General features: G+C 36.2%; 1 protein-coding gene across 1 annotated transcript in view; it reads left to right on the top strand.

The window, feature by feature from the left end:
• Positions 1–27,456, top strand: part of MKLN1 (muskelin 1) — a 228,747-nt gene that overhangs the window by 82,690 nt on the left and 118,601 nt on the right. Inside the window, 2 exon segments of the mRNA XM_037836141.1 lie at positions 22,281–22,390; positions 24,733–24,925. Of these exon segments, the coding sequence (XP_037692069.1) occupies positions 22,281–22,390; positions 24,733–24,925 (303 nt within the window).

Genomic DNA, 27,456 nt, shown 5'->3' with positions numbered 1-27,456 from the left:
ATCATAATTGTTAATTACACTCACTGTCATGTACTCCCATCACCTTCATTCATTCCCAAACATTTACAATCAATCTCATTACATGTACTGCATAAATTAATCAGCTCTCCATCCTCTACGTTCATTCTATCTTCTGGTGACCTCTGTTCTAGATATTAACACCGTAAGTATGCTAGTTATGTTTAGTTCATATTAGTTAGGTCATAACAATATTTGTCTTTCCATGTCTGACTCATTTCACTCAACATAATGTCCCCAAGGTTCATCCATGTTGTCACATGTGTCATGACTTCATTTCTCTGTACTGTTGAATAATATTCCATTGTATGTGTAAACCACATTTTCTTTATCCATTGATGGGTTGATGGACATCTGGGTTGTTTCCATCGTTAGGCAACTGAATAATGCTGCTGTGAAGATCACTGTTCAACTGTCTTTTTGCGTCCCTGCTTTCAGTTCTTCCGAGTGTATACCTGGAAATGGGATTGCTAGATCATATGGCAGTCCTCTACTTAGCTTTCTGAGGAAGTGCCAAACTGTCTTCCACAGTGGCTGTACCATTGTACATTTCCACCAACAGTGAATAGGTGCTCCTATTTTTCCACATCTTCTGCAGCATTTGTACTTCTCTGGTTTTTTAATAGTGGTCATTCTAATAGCTGTGAAATGATATCTCATGGTTTTGATGGGCATTTCTCTAATAGCTAGGCATGTTGAACATCTTTTCATGTGCTTTTTAGCCATTTTTATATCCTCTTTGGAAAAATGTCTATTCAAGTCTTTGCCCATTTTTTAATTGGGTTGTCTTTTTATTGTTGACTGGTAGAATTTCTTTATATATCCTGGATATTAAATTCTTATCGGATATGTGGTTTCCAAATATTTTCTCCCATTGAGTAGGCTGCCTTTTCACCCTATTGACAAAATCCTTTGAAAGACAAAAGTATTTGGGTTTTTTTGGTCTTTTTCTTCTTTTTTTTAACAATATTTTTTATTGTGGAATATAACACATATACATAGAAGTGATAACTTTCCAAGTGCAATTTAACAAGCACGTAGCAAATTTCAAAGAATGTTATGCGTTACAGTTCCACAGTTTCAGTTATTTTCTTATTGTGAAATCTAACATATATGCAAAAAAGTAATAGAAAAGTATTCAGTTTTGAGGAGGTCCCATTTATCTGTTTTTTTCTTTCATTGCTTATTCTTTGGGTGTAACGTCTAAGAAACCACCTTCAAGAACCACAAGTTCTTGAAGATGTTTCCTTACATTTTCTTGTTGGAGTTTGATGGATCTGGCTTTTATATTTAGGTCTTTGGTCCACTTTGAGTTAATTTTTATATAAGGTGTGAGATAGGGCTCCTCTTTCATTCTTTTGCATATGGATATCCAGCTCTCCCAGCACTCTTTTTTGAAGAGATTGCTCTGTCCCAGTTGTTGGGTAGACTTGGCAGCCTTGTCAAAAATCAATTGACCATAAATTTGAGGGTCTATTTCTGAACTCTCAATTGAATTCCATTGGTCAATGTGTCTATCTTTATGCCAATACCATGCTGTTTTAACCACTGTAGCTTTGTAATATGTTATAATGTCAGGAAGTGAGAGTCCTCCAACTTCATTTTCCTTTTTCAACATGTTTTTGGCTCTCAGGGGCACCTTACCCTTCCAAATAAATTTAATGATTGGCTTCTCCAATTCTGCAAAGTAGGCTATTGGAATTTTGTTTGGTATTGCATTGGATCTGTAAATCAATTTGGGTAGAACTGACATCTTAACAATATTTATTCTTACAATCCATGAACATGGAATATCCTTCCATTTATTTAGGTCTTTGATTGCTATTAGCAGTGCTTTTTAGTTTTCTGAATACAGGTCCTTTACATCCTTGCTTAAATTTATTCCTGGATTCTTTTTTTTTTTTTTTTTTTTTTAATTTTTATTGAGATTGTTCAGATACCATACAATTATCCAGAGATCCAAAGTGTACAATCACTTGCCCCTGGGTACCCTCATACAGGTGTGCATCTATCACACTTGATTTTTTTTCAATTTTTAGAAACTTTTCATTACTCCAGACAAGAAATAAAGTGAAAGATGAAAAAAGAAAAAAAGAAAAGGAAACTCTAATCCTCCCCTATCCCTAACCAACCCCCCTCAATTGTTGACTCCTAGTATTGATATAGTACATTTGTTACTGTTTATGAAAAAATGTTGAAATACTACTAACTGTAGTATATAGTTTGTAATAGGTATATAGTTCTTCCCTATATGCCCCTCTAATTATTAACTTCTAATTGTATTGTCATACATTTGTTCTGGTTCATGAAGTGATTTCTAGTATTTGTACAGTTGATCATGGACATTGCCCACCATAGGATTCAGTTTTATACATTTCCATCTTTTGACCTCTAACTTTCCTTCCGGTGACATATATGACTCTGAGCTTCCCCTTTCCACCTCATTCACACACCATTCGGCGCTGTTAGTTATTCTCACATCTTGCTACCAACACCCCTGTTCGTTTCCAAACATTTAAGTTCATCCTAATTGAACATTCTGCTCATACTAAGCAACCACTCCCCATTCTTAAGCCTCGTCCTATATCTTGGTACCTTATATTTCATGTCTATGAGTTTACATATTGTAATTAGTTCCTATCAGTGAGACCCTGCAATAATTGTCCTAATGTGTCTGGCTTATTTCACTCAGTATATTGCCCTCGAGGTTTTGTCATCAACCCATTTTTTTTAATATGGTTTTGTTCACTCACCATACATTCCATCCCAAGTAAATAATCGATGGTTTTCTGCATGGTCATACATTTATGTGTTCACCACCTTCACCACTGTCTATATAAGAGCATCTACATTTCTTCCACAAGGCAGGAGGGAGAGTCAAAGAAGGTAGAGAGGCAAAAGAAAGAGGAAAAAAAAATGACAGCTAGGAAGCAGCAAAAGGAAAAATAACCTTAAATCAAAGTAGAATAAAGAATCAGACAATACCACCAATGTCAGGTGTCTAACATGCCTCCCCTATTCCCCCCTCTTATCTGCATTCACCTTGGTATATCACCTTTGTTACATTAAAGGAAGCATAATACAATGATTCTATTAGTTACAGTCTCTAGTTTATGCTGATTGCATCCCTCCCCCAATGCCTCCCCATTTTTAACACCTTGCAAGGTTGACATTTGCTTGTTCTCCCTCATAAAAGAATGTATTTGTACATTTTATCACAATTGTTGAATACTCTAGATTTCACCAGGTTACACAGTCCCAGTCGTTATCTTTCCTCCTTTCTTGTGGTGTCTCACATGCTCCCCATCTTCCTCTCTCAACTGTATTCATAGTTACCTTTGTTCAGTGTACTTACATTGTTGTGCTACCATCTCCCAGAATTGTGTTCCAAACCACACACTCCTGTCTTCTATCACCCTGTAGTGCTCCCTTTAGTATTTCCTGTAGGGCGGGTGTCTTGTTCACAAAGTCTCTCATTGTCTGCTTGTCAGAAAATATTTTGAGCTCTCCCTCATATTTGAAGGACAGCTTTGCTGCATACAGGATTCTTGGTTTGTGGTTTTTTCTCTTTCAGTATCTTAAATATATCACACCACTTCCTTCTTGCCTCCATGGTTTCTGCTGAGAGATCCGCACATAGTCTTATTAAGCTTCCTTTGTATGTAATGGATTGCTTTTCTCTTGCTGCTTTCAGGATTCTCTCTTTGTCTTTGACATTTGATAATCTGGTTATTGAGTGTCTTGGCGTAGGCCTATACATATCTCTTCTGTTTAGAGTACGCTGCGCTTCTTGGATCTGTAATTTTATGTCTTTCATAAGAGATGGGAAATTTTCATTAATTATTTCCTCTATTATTGCTTCTGTCCCCTTTCCCTTCTCTTCTCCTTCTGGGACACCAATGATACGTACATTATTGTACTTTGTTTCATCCTTGAGTTCCCGGAGACGTTGCTCATATTTTTTCATTCTTTTCTCCATCTGCTCCTTTGCGTGTAGGCTTTCAAGTGTTTTGTTCTCCAGTTGCTGAGTGTTTTCTTCTGCCTCTTGAGATTTGCTGTTGTATGTTTCCATTGTGTCTTTCATCTCTTGTGTTGTGCCTTTCATTTCCATAGATTCTAGTAGTTGTTTTTTTGAACTTTTGATTTCTGCTGTATACATGCCCAGTGCTTCCTTTACAGCCTCTATCTCTTTTGCAATATCTTGTCTAAACTTTTTGAATTGATTTAGCATTAGTTGTTTAAATTCCTGTATCTCAGTTGAAGTGTACGTTTGTTCCTTTGACTGGGCCATAACTTTGTTTTTCTTAGTGTAGGTTGTAATTTTCTGTTGTCTAGGCATGGTTTCCTTGGTTATCCAAATCAGGTTTTCCCAGACCAGATCAGGCTCAGGTCCCAGAGGGAAGAAATATTCAGTATCTGGTTTCCCTGAGGGTGTGTCTTAGAAAATTGCTCCACCCTTTGATGCCTGGGGTCACTGTGCTTTTCTGCCCAGCAGGTGACGCCTGTTAGCTTATAATTCTTGACTGGTGTGAGGAGGTATGGCCGTGTTCCCCCAGGCTCTGGGGTCTGGTTCTGAATGGAAAGGGCCCCACCCCTTTCCTCCTAGAGAAGACAGACCCCTCAGGTGGAGGTCATTAGCATTTCAGTGGTCTCGCTCTCTGCTTGTGGTGTCTCCACCCTTCTCAGAGTCACAGCCCTGGAAACTGAAAATGACTGGGGCTTTCTGCACTGAGCCAAAAAAGAAACAGATAGTCCCCTTCAGACCCAGTCCAAGGTGACCCTCCGGCTCTCCCAGGTCAGTCGTCACCCAAAGCCTCTGTCTGTTTTTTGGGGCTGCGTACCTGTAGTGAGTAGTTCACACTCGCTCCTTAAAACCCCAGTTGGAGCTCAGCTGAGCTGTATTCGCTTGCTGGGAGAGAGCTTCTCTGTGGCACCACACGGCTCTGCAGCTCGGGCTATGGGGGAGGGGGTCTCCCGACCCGGTTCCGCAGGTTTTACTTACAGGTTTTATGCTGTGTTCTCAGGCATTCCTCCCAATTCAGGTTGGTGTATGATGAGTGGATGGTCTCGTTTGTCCCCCCGCAGTTATTCTGGATTATTTGCTAGTTGTTTCTGGTTTTTTGTAGTTGTTCCAGGGGGACTACTTAGCTTCCACTGCTCTCTATGCCGCCATCTTGCCCGAGTCCTATTCCTGGATTCTTGATTCTTTTAGTTGCTCTTGTAAATGGAATTTTTTCCCTGATTTCCTCCTCGAATAGCTCATTACTTGTGCCTAGAAGCATTGCATATTAATCTTGTATTCTACTACTTGCTGAACTTGTTCATTAGATCTAGCAGCTTTGTTGTAGGTTTTTCAGGACTTTGTTTATATAAGATCGTATCATATGCAAATAATGAAAGTTTTACTCCCTCCTTTCCAATTTAGATCCCTTTTTATCTCTTTTTCTTGCCTGACTTCTCTAGTGGGAACTTCTAGCACAATGTTGAATAACAGTGGTGCCATCAGCATCCTTCTGTTAGCTGTGAGATTTTCATATATTCTCTTTATCATGTTGAGCAAGTTTCCTTCTATTCCTATTTTTTGAAGTGTTTTTACCATAAAGGTTGCTAGATTTTGTCAAATGCCTTCTCTGAGTCCTTCAAGATGATCGTGTGGTTCTCCTTTGATTCAGTTATGTGATATGTTACATTAATTAGTTTTCTTGTGTTGAACTACTCTTGCATACCTGGCATAAAAACTACTTGATCATGGTGTGTATAATTCCTTTAATGTGCAGTTGGATTTGATTTGCAAATATTTTGTTGAGGATTTTTGCACCTGTATTAATTAGATGGACAGGTCTGTAATTTTCCTTTCATTTAGTATCTTTATCTGGTTTTGGTATTAGGGTGATGTTGGCTTCATAGAATGAGTTAGGTAGCATTCCCTCTTCTATTTTCATAAGAGTTTGAGCAGGATTAATATTAATTCTTCTTGGAATGATTGATACAGTTCACCTGTTAAGCCATATGATCCTGGACTTCATTGGGATGTTTTTGATCACTGTTTCAATCTCTTTCCTTGTGATTGGTGTTTCCAGATCTTTTATTTCTTCTGGAGTTAGTGTGGGTTGTTTATTTCTAGAAAATTGTCTATTTCTTCTAAGTTGTCTAGTTTGTTGGCGTACAGCTGTTTATGATACCCTCTTACAAGCTTTTTTATTTCTGCAGGGCAGTAGTAGTAACCACCACTGCCCCACCCTCCATTTCTGATTTTATTTATTTGCATCTTCTCTCTTTTTTTTCTTACTCAGACTAGCAAGGGTTGTCCGTTTCACTGATCTCAGAGAACCAACTTTGGGTTACGATGATTCTGTTTTTTTGTTCTTAATTTCATTTATTTCTGCTCTAATCCTTCTTGTGTCTTTCTTTTTCCTTGCTTTGTGATTAGTTTGCTGTTCTTTATCTAGTTCCTTCTTGTGTCTGGGTAGATCTTTGATTTTAGATCTTTCTTCACTTTTAATGTAGGAGCTTAGGGCTGTAATTTTCCCTGTCAGCACTACCTTCATTGCATCCCATAAATTTTGATATGTTGAATTCTCATTTTCATTCATTCCAAGATATTTACTGATTTCTCTTGCAGTTTCTTCTTTGACCCACTGATTATTTAAGACTGTAGTGTTTAACCTTCATAAATTTGTGGGTTTTCCAGTCCTCCTCCTGTTGTTTATTTCCAGCTTCATTCCATTATAATCAGAAAAAGTGCTTTGTATAATTTCCATCTTTTCAAAGTTTTTAAGACCTGTTTTGTGCCCAACATGTGGTCTATCCTGGAGAATGATCCATGAACACTTGAGAAGAATGTATATCCTGCTTTTTTGGGGTACATTGTTCTATATATGTCTGATAGGTCTAGTTCACTTATCATATTATTCTAGATTTGTTTACTTTATTAATTCTCTGTCTAGATGTTCTATCTATTGATGTGAGTGGTGTATTGAAGTCTCCAACTATTACTGTAGATATGTCTATTTCTCCCTTCAGTTTTTCCCTTATGAATTTTGGGGATCCCTGGTTAGGTGCATAGATATTCATAATTGTTATGTTTTCTTGCTGAATTGCCCCTTATATTAATATATAATGTCCATTTTTGTCTCTTGTTGCAACTTTGCATTTAAGGTCTGTTTTGTTTGATATTGGTATAGCTGTCTCAGCTTTTTTCAGGGTACTGTTTGCATGGAATCTTTTTTTCCAGCCTTTCACTTTCAACTTATTTATATCCGTGGGTCTAAGATGATTCTCCTGTGGACAGCATATAGTTGGCTTATATATTTTTATTCATTCTGATAGTCCATCTTTTTATTGGAGAGTTTAATCCAGTAATATTCAGTGTTACTGCTATAATGGCAGTACTTACTTCATTTTATCCTTTGGTTATTATGTGTGATATTTTATTTTTTTTCTCTCCTTTTACTCTTTTAGTTACCTTCACTGATAGCTCTTCATACCTACATTTCTCTCCAAGCCACTCTCTCCTGTCTTTGCCTTGTAGCCTGCAGAATTCCCTTTAGTATTTCTTGTAGGGCAGGTCTCTTCTTGATGAGCTCCCTCAGCTTTTGTTTATCTGTGAATATCTTAAATTCCTTCTTACTTTTGAAGGATATGTTTGCTGGATAGAGAATTCTTGGCTCAGAGTTTTTCTTTTTCAGTGTCTTGAATACATCACACCACTGTCTTCTCGCCTCCATGCATGGTTTCTGATGGAACTTGGTTTATTGGGCATTCCTTGTATGTAATGAATCGCTTTTCTCTTGCTGCTTTCAGAATTCTCTCTTTATGTTTGGCACTTGACATTCTGATTAGTATGTGTCTTGGAGTAGGTTTATTTGGATTTATTCGATTTGGACTGCGTTGTGCTTCCTGGATCTGGATATCAATGTCTTTCATAAAAGTTGGGTTATTCTTGGTCATTATTTCCTCAAGTATTTCTTCTGTCCCTGATCCCTTCTTTTCTCCTTCTGGGACATCCATGACCTGAATGATTGTGCACTTTGTGTTGTCAATCTGTTCCTTGAGATCTTTTTAATTTTCCCATTCTTTTCTCTATTCTTTTGAGTGTTCAAGTTAAGATGCTCTGTCTTGTAGCTCACTGATCATGTCTTCTGCCTCTTCAAATCTGTTGTTGTGTGCCCCTAGTGTATTTTTAATTTCATCTGTTTTGCCTTTCATTCTCATAAGAGCTGTTATTGTTTTTTTGTGTGTGCCTTCAACTTCTTCTTTATACTCACCCAGTGTCTTCTTAATATCTTTTATCTCTTTAGCCATCTTGTTGAATTTGTTTAGTAGAATTGTTTGAACATCTTTGATGAGTTATTCCAGATTCTGTATCTCGTCCATCTTTATGATTTGTTCCTTTGACAGGGCCATATCTACCTGTTTCTTGGTATGCTTTCTTATTTTTTACTGATGTCTGGGTATTGGATTATCTTGGTGAGTTTACTCTGAAGGTCGGATTCTCTTTTCACAGATTTTGTTGTAGATTGGGTTTATGTTATGCTCTTCTTTGATACTTGGTTGGTCAGTATTACACAACGAGGGCTGGTCCAGGGACCCACAAAACGGGCACACACCAGTTGTACAGGGCCCCCGGGAAAGGGTCAGGTAAAGATACCAAAAAGCCTTTAATTTGCTTTCCTTGGGTGCGCATTCCTCCCCTGCCAGTAGATGGCAGTCTTCCACAATCTATTCCCAGCAGGAGGTAGGCTATTCTTAACTGTTGGCTGCAAACAATGGTGTAGCGTCACCAGTCCGGGTGGGTTGAAACCTCAGGTCCCATCAGTACAAGTTCATCAGCTGAATGGTGTAACAGTGCGAAAACATGTCCCACCCTGTTCTTCAGAGAGGGGGCTCTTTCAGTGGCCTTTCAGTCTGCAGTTGCTTGCCTGCCTGGGACTGAATATCCTGAAGACTTCTGCCCTGAGAGTAGGGGATGGGTGCCAGGAGCTGGGAGTCAGGGGGGTTATCATGATCTCTCACCTCACTTTCTTCATCCTGCACTTTTCTGGGTGTTGCATGGCACTCCCTCTGATCTCCAGAGCCCCAGAAATATTTTTCCAGACAGTTTCTGCATGTCTCCTAGTTTTCCAGTAGATAACTCAGCCTAGCCTCTCCCTTGTCAGCCATCTTGGATCTTCTCTTCATGCATTTTTGCGTTTAGTTTATTATCCATAAAATTCTTATTTATATGCTTTTTTACACAGTGTTTTTAGGTGCAATAGGAAAAGAATATGCACAAATATAATTTAAACCATTGCGTAATTATAGCAATCTTTATTTAGAACTTATGTCAGAGAAAACATAGTAGTCTCGTTATCGTTTTATGATTTTTGATAGTTTCAAAAGTGCTTACACTTGTGGGATCTCATTATTATATTATAATGGCAATAAAATCTTATCCTTTTTAGTTGCGGAATCTAGGAGTAGAAGTTAAATGATTTGTCTCAGGCTACTTACCGATTAAGTGATGGAACAGGGACATACCATTTGGTATATGCAAAACATATCAATATGTACTTATATTATTTCAAAGTAATAATAATAATAGGTACCATTTATGAAACAACCACTATTTGTGACATTAACCTATGCATTTAAAATTATGTTTTTTTGTTAAGTTCTCATAACACTATGTTAAATAGGCATTGTTATACTCACTTTACAGATGAGGGAACTAAAGATTGGAAGTTAAAAGACTTGTCCCATACCATTCAGGTAGAAAAAAAGTAGAGATGAAATGCAGACTTTAAGTCTGTCTTCTTCCAAAGGTTGGTTTGTACAATATGATAATACAGGCATACTTTGTTTTATTGTGCTTCACTTTATTGTGCTTTGCCGATACTGCATTTATTTATAAATTGAATGTTTGTGTCATTCCTGCATTAAGCAAGTTTATCAGTACTATTTTTCCAACCTCATGTGCTCATTTTATGTCTCTGTGTCACATTTGGTAATTCTCACAATATTTTAGACTTTTACATTATACCTATTAGGTTGATCTTGCATCAGTGATCTTTGATATTACTATTGTAATTGTTTTGGTTCACCACAAACCATGCCCATAAGATGCAAACTTAGTAAGTGTGTGTGTTCTGACTGCTCCACCAACTGGCTGTTTCCCATCTCTCTCCCTCACCTTGGGCCTCCCTCACCTTGGGTCTCCCTATATTCTGAGATGTAACAATATTGAAATTAGGTCAGTTAATAACCCCAAAGTGGCCTCTAAGTGTTCAAGTGAAGGGAAGAGTCAGACGTCTCTCATTTGGAATCAAAAACTAGGAAAGATTAAGCTTAGTGAAGAAGGCGTGTGTAAAGCCAAGATAGGCCCTAAACTAGGCTTTTTGCACCAATTAGTTGAGTTGTGAATACAGAGCAAAAGTTCTTGAAGAAAATTAAAAGTCTACTCCGGGGATTAAATGGATGATAAGAAAGTGAAACAGCCTTATTGCTGATATGGAGAAAGTTTTAGTGATCTGGATAGAAGACCACACCAGACATAGCGTTCTCTCAAGCCAAAGCCTAGTCCAGAGCAAGGCCCTAACCCTTGAGGTCTGTGAAAAGTGAGAGAGGGGAAGAAGCTGCAGAAGAAAACTTTGAAGCTAGAAGAGGTTGGTTCATGCGGTGTAAAGAAAGAAGCCATCTGTATAACATGAAAGTGCAAGGTGAAGCAGCAAGTGCTACTTTAAAAGCTGCAGCAAGTTATTCAAAAGGTCTAGCAAAGATTATTGATAACAGTAGATTTTCAGTGAACACAAAACAGCTCTATACTGTACTGGAAGAAGATTTCATCTAGGACTTCATTGCTAGAGAGGAGAAGTCAGTGCTTGGCTTCAGAGCTTCAAAGGACAGGCTGACTGCCTTGTTAGGGGCTAGTGCAACTGGGGACTTGAAGTTGAAGCCTATGCTCATTTGCCATTCTGAAAATCCTAGGGCACTTAAGAATTATGCTAAATCTACTCCATCTGTGCTCTGTAAATGGAACAGCAAATCCTGGTTGACAGCACCTCTGTTTACAACATGGTTTACTGAATATTTTAAGTCCACTGTTAAGATCCACTGCTCTGAAAAAAAGATTCCTTTCAAAATATTACTGCTCATTGACAGTGCACATGGTCACCTAAGAGATCAGATGGAGATGTACAACAAGATTAGTGTTGTTTTTATGCCTGCTAACACAACACCCATCTACAGTCCATGGATCGAAAAGTCATTTTGACTTTCAGGTCTTATTATTTAAGAAATACATATCATATAGCTATAGCTGTGAAAGATAGTGATTCTTCTGATGGATCTGGGTAGAGTCAATTGAAAATCTTCTGGAAGGGATTCACCATTCTAGAAGCCATTAAGAACATTTGTGATTCAAAATATCAACATTAATAGGAATTTGGAAGACGTTGATACCATCCTTCGTGGATGACTTTGAGTGGATCAAGACTTCAGTGGTGGAGATAGCAATAGAACTAGAATTAGAAATGGAGCCTGAAGATGTGACTAAATTGCTGGAATCTCACGATCAAACTTGAATGGATGAGGAGTTGTTTCTTATGAATGAGCAAAGAAAGTTGTTTCTTGAGATGGAATCTACTCCCGGTGAGGATTCTGTGAACATTGTTGAAATGACAACAAAGGATTTAGAATATTACTTAAACCTAGTTGATAAAACAGTGGCAGGGATTGAGAGAATTTACTCCAATTTTGAAAGAAGTTCTGTGGATAAAATGCTATCAGACACCATTTCCTTACTTATAGAGAAACTTTCATGAAAGGAAGAGTTAATCGATGTGGCATACTTCACTATTGTCTTGTTTTAAGAAGTTGCCATAGCCACCCAAGCCTTCAGCAACCACCACCCAGGTCAGTCAGCAGCCATCAACATCAAGGCAAGGCCCTCGATCATGAAACAAATTATGACTTGCTGAAGGCTCAGATGATGATGGTTAGCATTTTTTAGCAATAAAGTATTTTTAAGGAAGGTATGTGCATTTGTGTTTTAGACTTAATGTTACTGCATGCTTACTAGGCTACAGAATAGTGTAAACATAAGTTTTATCTGCATTGGAAAATAAAATTTGTATGTCTAGCTTTATTGTAATATTCACTTTATTACAGTGGTCTGGAATTGAACCCACAACATCTCTTAGGTATACTTGTATATAACTATTTTTTCCTCGGCTAAATTGTGAAATCTTTGAGGACCCAGACACTATTTCTATTTCTTCTCCTTTCAGAAACTCTGGGCAAACTTGTTTCCTTATTAGAGATACTGTAAATATATTTTTAAAATTTATTGTATGGGTATTCCTGGGAATAATTCAGTGGCCCCATGTATTTGGATGGGAAAAAAACAGTTACATCTTTATTTTCTTAACTGTCTAATGAATATATTTAGTTTCTCCTATAATTATGAATATAGGCAATAAGCCATTAGGGTATGAGTAATTATTGTGACTTGTCACAAATAGAAGTTACAGGTATTTTCCTATCACAATGCTGTGTGGGAAATATTACAACTTTGAAATTATGTTAGTTATTAGACCCATCAGATCTTGTTACTTAATGTGTTAATAAAGAAGCTTGTGTATTTCTGTATCATAATTCTGTTCCTTCATTATTTTGACAATTCTTTCAATGTAATTGGTTTCCTCTGCAATCCTATGTATTTTCTTATGTAATTAAAATTGGGTGGGGATGAGTCATAGGTTCAGCAAACAGCCAAAAGGGCTTCATGGCACAGTAAAGGCAAAGAACTTGTGCTGGAGTGATATCTTTGATGAGACTTAGTGTGCAAGTGGAGGGTTGGCCTTAGAAAAAAGCGGGATTTCAGATAAGACCTAGAAGTAAAAAGAAAATTTAGTAAAGAAGTGAAGTTATGAATTGGGGGACCAGATTCCTGTGAGCATGGCAGTAGAAGTTTATGTAGGGAAAACTACAGTATGGAAGACAAATGTTTAAAAGGTTTTTTATAAACAAACCTTTAATTGGAACTTTAATACATACAATAGGAAGATTATTTCCTTTTGTTTTATTGAAATTGGACCTGGAACTTGAAGATGGATTTAATTTCTCTAACTAATGTAATATGTCTAGTTAAACATTTATAGACTATGTTCTTGAAGCTTTGGTTCAGAGTCCTGTTTTATTCTCATCTTATACTCTTTGGTGATGACAGTTGCTATGTGAGTTAAACTTTTTAAATAACTTTGCTCCATAAAGAAATAAGCACAAAAACAATGAAGGTAATTTAGTATTTGTTTATTGGTATAAAGCTTTTAAAAGTTTTTGTTGTTTGTACTTGTGAAATGAAAACCATGTTAAATATCCCAGGAATCCTTCATACACCCTAATGGCTAGTTGCTTCTTCCTTTGTTTTCACACTCACAACTTCACTCAATTAGCTTCCTTTAGATGATGACCAGAACAGGAAAGTATCTCACCCAGCACATCTTACCTTCTCATTCAGTTGGATAATGCTGAAAACAGCAATAGCCTTGGAAATCATTAGGCCTGCTGTCAGATAATTGTGGATATTCTGTTTTGATTTATCAAAACTTGATAAGTGTTAGTTTCTTAAAAATAGTTGCATTATAGGCTCTGAAACCATGTCAATGAATTTTCTCTTTGTTACATTAAAACCCGTTGGTCTGGAAGATGGTGGCATAGAGAGGAATGAAAGACTGTTAGTCCCTCCTGGAACAATTCATAAATGACCAAAAAACTAGTAAATAACCTGGAATAACTGCGGGAGACAAATGTGACTGTCCACTCATCATCCACCAACCTGAATTGGGAGGAATGCCTGAGATTGCAGCATAAAATCTGTTAAGTAAAAGCTGTGGACCCGTGCTGAGAGCCCAGAGCCCCTCCCTCATGGAAGCTTCACGGTGCTAAAGAGCAGCACTCTCCAAACAAGCTAGTGTACCTCAGCCCAGCTCCAACTGGGTTTTTAATGTTAACTGCTCAATACAGACAGTGAATCCCCAACCAGCAGACAGAGGCTTTTGGTGACAGCTGACCTTGGGGAGAGTCGGGGGACATAATCTGTCTCAGGATGGGGAGCCCAGAGAATCAGGTGCTATCTCTGGCTGACGACTGAATCTGGGAGCTTTCTGTCTCTTTCTCTCTCTGTGAAGAAAGCCTCAGCCATTTTCAGCCCGCAGCACTTTGCAGTAAAGAAAGCCTCAGCCATTTTAAAATCAAAGCACTTTGACCAGCAGAGTCAGAGAAACAAAGAACTTATTGATATGCAGATGTCCTCTCTGGAGGGGGCATAGCTTCCCAAGAGGAAAGGGAGAGGCCCCGCTCTACTGCCTACCTTTTTCAACCAGACCCCAAAGCCTGGGAGAGGAGAGCCACAGGCCACACCCTCTTACACCAGCCAGTGACAGGCTGACAGGTGCACCTGCTGGGCAGAAAAGCACAGGTGTGTCAATCGTCTAAGAAAATCCATCAGGGAAACCAGATACTGAATATTTTCTCCTGCTGTGTCCTGAGCCTCTTCTCGTCTGGGAAAACCTGACTGGGGTGGCCTAGGAGGTCAGATGCCTAGACAACAGAAAACTACAACCTACACTAAGAAAAACAAAGTTATAGCCCAGTCAAAGGAACAAACGTACACTTCAACTGAGATACAGGAATTTAAACAACTAATGCTAAATCAATTCAAAAAGTTTAGAGAAGATTTGGCAAAAAAGATAGAGGCTGTAAAGAAAACACTAGGCATACATAAGGCAGAAATCGAAAGTTCTAAAAAACAATTAGCAGAATCTTTGGAAATGAAAGGCACAACAAAGAGATGAAAGACACAATGGAAACATACAATAGCAGATCTCAAGAGGCAGAAGAAAACACTCAGGAACTGGAGGACAAAACACATGAAAGCCTACATGAAAAGGAGCAGTTGGAGAAAAGTATGAAAAAATATGAGCAACGTCTCTGGGAACTTAAGGATGAAATGAAGTACAAGAATGTACTTATCATTGGTGTCCCAGAAGGAGAAGAGAAGGGAAAACGGGCAGAAGCAATAATAGAGGAAATAATCAATGAAAATTTCCCATCTCTTATGAAAGACATAAAAATACAGATTCAAGAAGCGCAGCATACTCCAAACAGAATAGATCTGAATAGGCCTATGCCAAGACACTTAATAATCATATTATCAGATACCAAAGACAAAGAATCCTGAAAGCAGCAAGAGAAAAGCAATCCATCACATACAAAGGAAGCTTAATAAGACTATATGCAGATCTCTCAGCAAAAACCATGGAGGCAAGAAGGAAGTGGTGTGATTTATTTAAGATAATGAAAGAGAAAAACTGCCAACCAAAAATCCTATATCCAGCAAAGCTGTCCTTCAAATCTGAGGGAGAGCTCAAAATATTTTCTGACAAGCAGACAATGAGAGACTTTGTGAACAAGACACCCGCCCTACAGGAAATACTAAAGGGAGCACTACAGAGTGATAGGAGAAGACAGGAGTGCATGGTTTGGAACACAGTTTTGGGAGATGGTAGCACAGCAATGTAAGTACACTGAACAAAGATAACTATGAATACAGTTGAGAGAGGAAGGTTGGGAGCATGTGAGACACCAGAAGAAAGGAGGAAAGATAAAGACTGGTACTGTGTAACTTGGTGAAATCTAGAGTGTTCAGCAATTGTGATGAAATATGCAAATGTTCTTTTACGAGGGAGGACAAGGAAATGTCAACCTTGCAAGGTGTTAAAAATGGGGAGGCATTGGGGGAGGGATGCAGTCAGTGTAAACTAGAGATGGTAACTAACAGAATCATTGTATTATGCTTCCTTTAATGTAACAAAGGTGATATACGAAGGTAAATGCAGATGAGAGGGGTGGGTAGGGGAGGCATGTTAGACACTTGACATTGGTGGTATTGTCTGACTCTTTACTTTGATTTAAGGTTATTTTTCTTTTTGCTGCTTCCTAGCTGTCATTTTTTTTCCTCTTTCTTTTGCCTCTCTACCTTCTTTGACTCTCCCTCCTGCCTTGTGGAAGAAATGTAGACACCCTTATATAGATAGTAGTGAGGATGGTGAACACACAAATATGTGACCATACAGAGAACCATCGATTGTGTACTTAAGATGGAATGTATGGTGTGTGAACAAAACCATCTTAGAAAAAAAAAAATGGGTTGATGACAAAACATCGAGGGCAGTATACTGGGTGCAATAAGCCAGACACAGAAGGACAAATATTGCAGGGTCTCACTGATAGGAACTAATTATAATATGTAAACTCATAAACATGAAATATAAAATACCAAGATATAGGACGAGGCTTAAGAATGGGAGCAGTTGCTTAGTATGAGCAGAATGTTCAACTAGGATGAGCATCCTGGGTGCGTGAATGAAATGGAAAGGGGAAGCTCAGAGTCATATATGTCACCAGAAGGAAAATTGGAGGTCAAAAGATGGGAATGTATAAAACTGAATCCTATGGTGGGCAGTGTCCATGATTAACTGTACAAATATTCGAAAATTCTTCCATTAACCAGAATAAATGTATGACAATACAACTAGAAGTTAATAATAGAGGGGCATATAGGGAAGAAATATATACCTATTGCAAACTATATACTACAGTTAGTAATATTTCAATGTTCTTTCATAAACAGTAACAAATGCACTATACCAACACTACTAGTCAACAATTGAGGGGGGTTGGTTAGGGATATAGGAGGATTCGAGTTTCCTTTTCTTTTCTTTTTTTTTTCTTTTTTCATCTTTCGCTTTATTTCTTGTCTGGAGTAATGAAAAGGTTCTAAAAATTGAACAGAAATTAAGTGTGCTGGTGGATGCACAGCTGTATGAGGGTACTAGCAGCAACTGATTGCACACTTTGGATCTTTGGATAATTGTATGGTATCTGAACAATCTCAGTAAAAATTAAAAAATAAAAACAAAAAAAATTGGTCTGTCTTGCACTTTGAATGAATCCTTTACCCATCATTGGGTAACATCATTCATTGGTAATTTGGAAAATGTGGTTTACTGAGATATGCAGATCTTCCAAATATGGAAACATTTCGTTATACATTAAAAAAATTGCATTCATTAATATCATCATCAATATCCTCAAAAAAATCTTAAATGTTAGAAAGCACTCAAGCTCACAGTGGTGGATATTAATTTTCAGAAATTCTAATTTTCTCTTGAAACTTGAATTTTATTATTGGCAACACATACTGTCATTCGGTTTCCTTGAAATGACAGACTCACTTTGTTCATTTAAAAAAAAAGTGGGAAATACCAAACTCTAATCATTGTCTGTCAGTAAAGGTGGTCTGTCATTGTTTAGGGAAAAAAATGGTATGCTGTGAAAAGAAAGTCGCTCTGTCAGCTCACAACTTAAGCAATTATACAGGTCCTTTTCCTTGAGACAGCCATAATGTTTTGAAATACAGTGAAGTGCTTTATGTGTACTTTTCCTTTTATCACATAGAAAATTAAAAAGATGTGTAGTTAATGATAGGGATTTAATAAAATTAGCAATTTTTTGCACATCATAAGGGACATTTAAAAATCTCTCTCTCTTTTTTTAAACTGCAAGTATGTGATATTGAGGAACATGGTGCAATTGATACTGTATTGAGGAATACTAGCACACTTTGGTGTCAGTACCTCGATTGGTACCAAGGTGCCTGCAGTATTACTCACTATTGCTTATGCATCTTGAGTGAAAATGTGGGTACAGTGAAAAAAGCAGATAAAATTCTATGAAAATAGTTTTGACTATGTGGAGCCTCCTGGTGAGTCCTGGTGATCCCCAAGAGTCTGTCTGTCGATCATGCCTCAAAGAATCTCTTCTGTAACCTGTCATTACTGATGTGAAATTCTATCCTTATCATCTGTTATTCCTCTGAATATTTAAAGAGATTCTTGTACACTCTCTTCTGTTCCATTGATTCACTTTGCTTTTCCTGCACTAATGTCTGGTTTATAATTACTGTATCTTTTTAATATATTTATATTCTTATTATTATCCTATTTTTTTTAAATTCAAATTTATTTAGATATACTCACATACAAAATAATCATCCAAAGTGTGCAATCAGTGGTTCACAGAATCATCTTATAGTTGTGCTTTCATTACCACACTCAATTTTGGGACATGTTGATTACTCCAAAAAAATAAATAAAAATAAAAAAGAACACCCAAAACATCCTATCCCTCTTATCCCCTCCAATTATTTATTTTTTGTCTTTGTTTTCTTACTCATCTGTCCATACATTGGATAAAGGGAGTGTCAGTTGCAAGGTGTTTGCAACTACACAGTGACACTCGAAGGGCTATATAGTTATATATATATATATATAGTCATCTTCAAAAATCAAGTGACATTTGAAGGGCTATATAGTTATATATATACAGTCATCTTCAAAAATCAAGGCTGCTGGATTCAGTTTAACAGTATGAGGTATTTTCTTCTAGCTGTTCCAATACACTAAAAACTAAAAAAGGATATCTATATAACACATAAGAATAACCTCCAGAATGACGTCTTGACTCTATTTGAAATCTCTCAGCCACTGAAACTATTTTGTTTCATTTCTCTCCTCCTTTTGGTCCAAGAAGGCTTTCTGAATCCCATGAAGCCAGGGCCAGGCTCATCCCCAGGAGTCATATCCCATGTTCCCAGGGAGACTTACATCCCTGGGAGTCATGAATCATGTAGAAGGGAAGGCAGCAAGTCTACCTGCTGAGTTGGCTTAGAGGGAGAAGCCACATCTGAGCAACAAAAGAGGTTCTCTGAAGGTGACTTAGGTAAAATTATAAGTAGGCTTAGCTTCTCCTTTGCAGGAATAGGTTTCATAAGGGCAAGCCCCAAGATTGAGGGCTTGGCCTATGAAATTGGTACTCCCCAGTGCTTGTGAGAATATCAGAATTTTCCAAGTGGGGAGGTTTAATATTTCCACATTTTCCCCCAGTCCTTTATGGGGGCGGTGCAAATATTTTTTGTATTCTCTGCCCACATTTCTCTGGGATGTCTTAGGGCATCACACTAACCTGTAGATACCAATAAGGTCTCACTCCCTTTTGTTTTGTTTGAATTGTTTTTGTTTTTAAAAATATTTTGATAAGAAAAAAAAAAGCTATTGCATTAAAAATTAGCTTCAATGTAGTTATTTTATGTTACTTGGTTTTTCTTATACCTTTGATTATGGTTTGTTAATTTTCTTGAGGTATGGTAGGAACATGTTGGAAGCAATGTAGTTATTTTAGATTATTTGTTCTTGTTATTCTTTTGTCTGGCTATGGTTTATTAATTTTCTTGGGGAGCATGTTGGAAGCATGTTGGAAGCAAAGCAGTTATTTTAGGTTGTTTTTCATAATCCTTTGGTTTGTTTGAAATGTATATTTGTTTGTTTTAATTTTTCAATAAAGTAAAAAAAAAAAAAAAAGTATCTCACTCCCTGTTTAAGGTTCCATGTAATTATGGTGTTCAAATAAACTGACCACACAAGTTAATTAGTGTGCCACAGAAAGTATAAATTTTGCACCAAATAAACATCTCTTCCTTTGGCCTCACACAGAAGTTGAAATTTTAAAACACTGTCAATATCGTCCTTTACCCTGTGGTCTTATTTGCCTTAGTCCTGACCAGGTCAACTTCATTCATATCTCTAATTGAAGTCTGAGTTCTTTTCCAGCTTTTTTAAATTTTATTTTATTTTATTTTATTTTATTTTATTTTTTCATTTTTATTGAGATTGTTCAGATACCATACAATTATCCAAAGATCCAAAGTGTACAATCACTTGCCCCGGGTACCCTCATACAGCTGTGCATCCATCACACTTAATTTTTGTTCAATTTTTAGAAACTTTTCATTACTCCAGACAAGAAATAAAGTGAAAGATGAAAAAAAAAAAAGAAAAGGAAACTCTAATCCTCCACTATCCCTAACCAACCCCCCTCAATTGTTGACTAGTAGTGTTGGTATAGTGCATTTGTTACTGTTTATGAAAGAACATTGCATTGATTGTATTTTTCCATATACCATTCCGTTTTTAACACTTTGCAATGTTGACATTCATTTGTTCTTCGTCATGTAAAAACATTCCTATATTTGTACATTTAGTCACCATCATTGTCCATTCTAGGTTTCCCTAAGTTGTACCGTCCCAGTCCTTATCTTCTGTCTTTCCTTCTGGTGTCCTACCTGCCCCTAGCCTTCCTCTTCTAACCCTACACACACTCAGCTTTGTTCAGTGTAGTTACAATATTGTGCTACTGTCTACCATTTTGTCTTGTGGATTTTATATGTCTTAGCAGTTTTTTAATTTTTTTTCTCTCTCTCTTTTAACCTTTACCAATAGTCTTCATTTCTACACTCTTCTCCAAACCTCTCTCTCCTATCTTTTCCAATCTGCCTGTAGCACTCCCTTTAAGTAATTCTTGTAGAGCTGGTCTCTTGTGCACAAACTCTCAAGTGTTTGTTTATCTGAAAAGATTTAAAATTTTCTCTTATTTTTGAAGGACAGTTTTACCCGATATAGAATTCTTGGTTGGAGATTTTTCTGTTTCAGTATCTTAGATATACCATGCCACTCCCTTCTTGCCTCCATGGTTTCTACTGAGAAATCCACACATAGTCTCATTGAGTTTCCCTTGATGGATGGCTTTTCTCTTGCTGCTTTCAGAATTCTCTGTTTTTGACATTTGACAATCTGATTTGTAAGTGTCTTGGAGTAGCTCTATTCAGATCTGTTTATGGTACATGCTGTACTTACAGTTCTACTCTGTGATCTCTTGGCCCTTTCACCCATTCCAGACTGTTGTACAGTGTGTGTCTGATCACGGATTTCCATCATACAGTTGTTCCAGACTATTTACTGGTTGTTCCTGGCTGTCTGCTAGCCATTCCAGAGGACTAACTAAATTCCACACATACCTATGCTGCCATCTTGCCCCACCTCCCTATCCTATTGTCTTGGATATTCTTGTATTACTGATTTTTTCAGATTTACTTGTTCACTTATATCGCAAGAAAAAAATAGATATTTATATTGATATTCTGACTGAGATTACATAAAACTTAAAATAATTTTGGGAGAATTGACATGTTTACAACTGAATTTTCCCACCTAGGAAAATAGTATATCTTTTCATGTATTCCATTCTTCAGTAAAATTTTGTTTCCTTTAATAGATCTTACATTTTTAAGTTTATTCTCGGGTATTTTAGGCTTTTTTTTTTCTTTGTTATTAAGGGAACTTTCTTCTTTATAGTTTCTAATTTCTTATTGTAGGTATCAGACAATTTGATTTTTGTATGTTTACCTTACAGATTTTTAAAAAGGTTTACAGTTGGATTTTTTGATAGACAGCTATATCATCTTCAAGTGATAATATTTTCTCTTAGTTTGCAGTTTTGAAATCTTATTTTATTGACTAAGCCTTCCCATATAGTGTTGAATTATACCTCTTTATCTCGTTCCTTAAGGTTTCTACATTAGATTTATTTTTTTAGATTTCTGATAATGTAAAAAAAACTAGGTAAGGGAGTGTCCTGTTGGTTTCTATTCCTTGTATATTTTGAATGTTTTTTCAAAAATGAGTAGAAGATAAATTTTATTAACTTATTTTTTAGCATCTGTTGAGGTAAAGTGGATTTTCTGTTTTACTTTGTTAAGGTGGTAAATTACATTAATCTATTTCATATTATTGAACCATCCTTCCATTCCTGGGATGGACTCTATTTGGTCACAATGAAAATCTGGTAGAAATTTTTTTCCAACATTTTCTTAGGAATTTTGAATATATAGTCGTATCTGAGATTTTCCTTAAATCCTTTTTCTTCAGGTATTGTTTTCCAGGTTTTGCCACTTTGATAAGTAATTGAACTTCAGTCTTTTTTTGTAATCTGATAGAGTTTAAATTATATAGTAATTACTTGTTTCTTGTAAGTTTGCTAAAATTTGCCGTTAAATCATCTAGATTTGGTCATAATTTTTTGCAGGTAGATTATGACCACTTTGAATTTTTCTTACAGTGTTTTTATAACTAAGGAAACATCATGATTGCATGGGTCTTATGTTTCCTTTTGCTAATGTAGCCTAAGCCCCTAGCACAGTGCTAGGCATATAGAGAATGCTCAGAAAATTTGTTGAGATGATCCTAATAGGCTTGAAGAATGTTTTTAGCTTTCTAAAGTTTTGTTTGGAACATGAATGTTAATTTCATTTTTTTTCCTCTTCGAAGTTCCACTATTATCCTGGGGACCCAGCTTTAATTTTAGCATCTGGTATGTTGAGCTGAGTGGCATTGATGATCCTGATGTAGTACAACCCTGTCTCAACTGGTATAGCAAGGTAGGACTGTGTTTTAAAATCCTGATTTTATGTTTCTGTCAATTTTTTGTCTTTGTTATAAGTAATTTAAAATACTGAGAATAGTAATCATGATTATAATGGTAAAATAGCTAATATTTATTAAGCATTTACAGTCTGCCAACTTCTGGTCAATCTTTATAACTCATTTAACTGTTGCCACTCTATGAAGTAGGCATAAGTATAATGTAATTTACAGAAGAGGAAATGGAAGCGCAGAGAAGTTAGGTATTTTTCCCAAGGTTACACATGAGTAAAGTGCTCGGGCCAGTATATGAATTAAGGCAGTCTAGTTCCAGAGGCCAGAGTATTACTATACCCATCTCACCCTGGATTTTGTTTTTGACATATATTGATGTAAATACTTAAAACATAGTTTTTAAAGGGATACTTTTTATTTTAAGTTGCTTTTAAAATACAGTCCTCCATTGTGTATGTATTTAACAAAATAGGAATATTTATTTTTCCCTTTAAAGATCTGTACTTTGAAATGACAGTTTCATACAGTAGGTGCAGCCTGGAAAATGTGAGTTAAAATTGTTGAGAAATAGTTTTTTTGTTTTACTTTTTTAACACTTTTTTGCTTTGCCTCAAATTTATTTCTGACGTATATTTATTTTGTGTTTGCTTTGGGCTCTATTTATTTATTTGGCTTTCTACCTTGTCAAGGAATAAATAAAGCTTTAGTCTAATTGTTGCATCCTGATTTTTAGTTGCATGCAAGTAGGGGTGAACTGATCCATTCATGGAAGACTGGGAGGCAATATAGGTTTTTTTCCAATCAATTTTAGCTCTCTTCTAGTTAGCTTAATTGAGGAACTTTTTGTTTGATATTTATTTTTTAGTATTTATTGTATTCATTTTAAAATAATTAAATACTGACATTTAGTATTTTGTTTTGTTTTATTTCTTGTCTTTCCTGTAATATTGCAAATTCTTTCAGTTTAGAAGTGATATGTTTAAATTTAAAAATCACCTTAATAGGATACCTAATAGTTACTTATTATAGACTTAAAATCCTCTAATTTCTAGTGTCTTTTTTTTTTTAAGGGACTGTACAGTTGTATACTTAGGAAATTTAAGGTGATTCCAGGACATATACTTGGAATTAATGTTTCTTTAAAAATTCTATGTGAACTTGATTTGGTGCATTTATCCTGTTAGGGGATGTTCTAGTTTGCTAATGCTGCAGAATGCAAAACACCAGAGATGGATTGGCTTTTATAAAAAGGGGGTTTATTTGGCTATACAGTTACAGTCTTAAGGCCATAAAGTGTCTAAGGTAACACATCAGTAATCAGGTACCATCACTGGAGGATGGCCAATGGCGTCCGGAAAACCTCTGTTAGCTGGGAAGGCACGTGGCTGGCTTCTGCTCCAAAGTTCTGGTTTCAAAATGGCTTTCTCCCAGGATGTTCCTCTCTAGCAAGCTTGCTCCTCTTCAAAACGTCACTCACAGCTGCACTCCGTTCAGTCTCTTTGAGTCAGCATGTTTTATATGGCTCCACTGATCAAGGCCCACCCTGAATGGGTGGGGTCACACCTCCATGGGAGTATCCCACCAAAGTCACCACCCACAGCTGGGTGGGGCACATTCCAAGCAAATGTAACCAGCACCAAAACGTCTGTCCCACAAGACCACAAAGATAATGGCATTTGGGGGACACAATACATTCAAACCGGCACAGGGGAGGAATTTAGTTCATTGAGCAGCCCATTTTAAAAATTCTAGTTAATTTATATGTTTGCTTTATAGCTGTTTAATAAATGAAATAGCCCTGGCTTTGAAAAAATTATAAAATTTAAACAGTCTTTTCTAGATGATTTTTGGGTCATAAAACCTGTTGGTGAATTTGTAATAAATATATTATTTGGCATTCAAGTTAGCTCATCACTAAGAACCACGAACGAAAAGCATAATCTAATTCATGAATATGTTATTTTAAGGTTTCTATCCTTTTGGTACCAAATTGTAATCAGATTAGTGGATGCCATGGGGGTTATAATTTTTACAATTTCAAGTAGCCTTTAATAAATACATACCCTGCTTCTTTTCTTCAAAGTTTGGGCTTTGAAATTAGGCCTGGTTTCATCTCTTTTTGCTACAAACTTTGTGATCTTGAGCAAGTAGTTACAATTAGTTAAGTTTCAGTTTTGCCATTTGTAAGATAGAAATAATGTTACCTAACTGTTAGTGCTGGTACAGTGTTTGGCACATAGTAAATGCTCAGTTTAGGCTAGTTTTTTATTACTGTTGTAATTATTTCCTGTAGCAACAATTAAGCAGATCTCTTCTTTTCATACTTTCTCCTATGTTCTAGTAGTACCGTGAACAGGAAGCCATTCGCCTTTGCCTAAAACACTTCCGACAACACAACTATACAGAAGCCTTTGAATCACTGCAAAAGAAAACCAAGATTGCCCTGGAACATCCCATGTTAACAGATCTTCATGACAAACTGGTATTGAAGGGTGATTTTGATGCTTGCGAAGAATTGATTGAAAAAGCTGTAAATGGTATGTTATCAGCATGTAAACATGGATTGGTTGTTAGGACAACTTCAAATATAAACAGGAAATTTTTTTTTAAAATAATATAGACTTATTCCAGTTATTACTGTTTTCATTTGTTTTGTTTCTGTCTTTTTACTCTAAAGATTGTTAACTCTTTGGATAAGGGACGATTTCTTTCATGTATGATAAATCTGTAAGTTATGGGATTTAAAAAAAAATACTTCAACTCACCTGTCTAAAGTTGTCATCTTGGAAGGCCATGCACTTACCAATGCTGCCATTTAAAATGCTATACAGTGGTATAAACAGTGTTTTGTTGTTATCTTCATTATCACTGGCATATTCCTTTAAGTATTTTTATTGATAGCAAATTTTCATTTTTTAATGGTATAATATTCATTGGGGTTGATGGATAGCCAAATAATGTTAATCCCAAGCAATTGTAATGAATGAAGAGATTGGTGATTAGAAACAGCTTCTGTGTGGTGTGCATCATACACAATGACTGATTTTCTTGGCTGGCCTGTATCTGGTTTTGAAAGAAATGTCAGTATTAGAACATGTATATAATCTCCCAAGGTCTCAGGAGGATGACACCCATTTGGATATTCAAGATCTGGTATGTTTTGGTATTTTAAAGAACACTTTCTTACAGAATCACGTTTCCCATTCCCCACCCCATTTTAGTGTCCCACAGAAACTTTCATATTAAGTAACAGAATAGTTGCTTGGTATAAAACTTTTATAATTAAATTTGCTGAAATTTTTAATAAAAAGAAATAATAATAGACTTGGCCTTCCTTGAGTTTATAAATTTAAAGTTAACTTAAAATAAATTACTTCCAGCTCTGTTATGTTAAATATGATGCTTAATCTACCGTTCAGGTTGTACATTGTTACTGCTTATTTAATTGATGATGCTCATGAATAAATGATTGGTGTGTTTGAAATAGAATATACTTTGGAGTATAAGCAAATAGTACAAATGTGATAATTAATCTTTTACCAAACAATTAAAATTTATCAGTGAAAGTATGCATGCTATTTCTAAAGGTGAATTCTGGATTTTTTAAACTCATAGGATAAGGAAGGCGTAAGTTCAGTTTGTTTTGTTTTTATTTTATTTCAAATAATTATTTATTATATTTCAAATCTGTTCCTTTAAGGGTTTTATTATTTTGCTGAGGGAAAATTAAAAAATAGCAAAACTGAAAACTATGTAATTATTAGGCTAAAAACAGTTATGTATTAAAGCTGTCTGTTTTATAGTACCTGCAGTTGGTTAGTAGACACTCTTAAAATCATGTACACCTCTGATTAGTACAGGGAACAGACTTACCCTTCTGGCTCTAGAAAGGAACCAGGTTAAGACATAATTAGTAATAATTCTATTCTTGAGATTTAGAGCCAAGACATGTTTTTTATACTGCTCTGGGCTCTCCTCAACTAGCTTGCAACACTGTTTAGTAAATAAACACTCCTTCTAGGATTTTTCAGGGTACTGCTGACATCACTGACGATGATGTGTTGGACAAATAAGGAAGGAAATAGTGTGGAGTTTTTCAGTTTCTGCTCCACTAAAAATACAGCAGAGAAGGGCATGAAGGTCCTGCCAACTAAACTGGGAAGTTTAGAGAATCAAAAGCAACTTCTATCAAGCTTCTTACAATAGAGGACACAAAACTTCTTTTAGTATTAAAGTAGGATATTAGTAAGATCTCATATATGATGTATATTTTGAGAAAGTATCAGGCTTTATTTATTTTTATAATTTTTTTATTAGAAAAGTTGTAGGCTTACAGAGAAATTATGCAAAAATAGTTCACATATATTAATTGTCGATATTCAGTCTTCCCTTCCATGAGCATATAATGTCCTTTCATTTATTTAGATCTTTTATTTTTTTAGCAAAGTTTTGTAGTTTTCCATGTATAAGTCCTTTAAATTCTTGATTAAATTTATTCCTAGTTGTGTGATTCTTTTAGTTGCAATTGTAAATGGCATTTTTTTTCTTGATTTCCTCCTCACATTGTTCATTACTGTGCATAGAAACACTACTCATTTTTGTGTGTTGATCTTGTATCCTGCCAGTTTGCTGGTTTTGCATCTTAGCTCTAGTAGCTTTTTTTTTTTTTTTTTTTTTTTGCAGATTTTTCAGAACTTTATACAGGATCATGTCATCTGCAGACAGTGAAAGTTTTACTTCTTCCTTTCCAGTTTGGATGCCTTTTATTTCTTTTTCTTGCCTAATTACTCTGGATGGAACTTCCAGTACAGTGTTGAATAACAGTGGTGACAGTGGGCATCCTTGTCTTGTTCCTGATCTTAGAGGGAAAGCTTTCAGCCTTCTACCATTGAGTATGATGATAGCAGTTTTTCATCAGTGTCCTTTATCATGTTGAGGAAGCTTTCTTGTATTCCTGTTTTTCTAAATGTTTTTGTCAGGAAAGGATGCCGGGTTTTGTCAAATGACTTTTCTGTGTCAGTTGAGGTGATCATATTTTTTTTTCCCTTTGTTCTGATAATGTGTATTA

This window comes from Choloepus didactylus, chromosome 5 (assembly GCF_015220235.1).
Source record: "Choloepus didactylus isolate mChoDid1 chromosome 5, mChoDid1.pri, whole genome shotgun sequence".
NCBI lineage: Eukaryota > Metazoa > Chordata > Mammalia > Pilosa > Megalonychidae > Choloepus > Choloepus didactylus.
The sequence above is the reverse complement of the archived record's forward strand: the minus strand, read 5'-3'. Positions and strand labels throughout refer to the sequence as shown.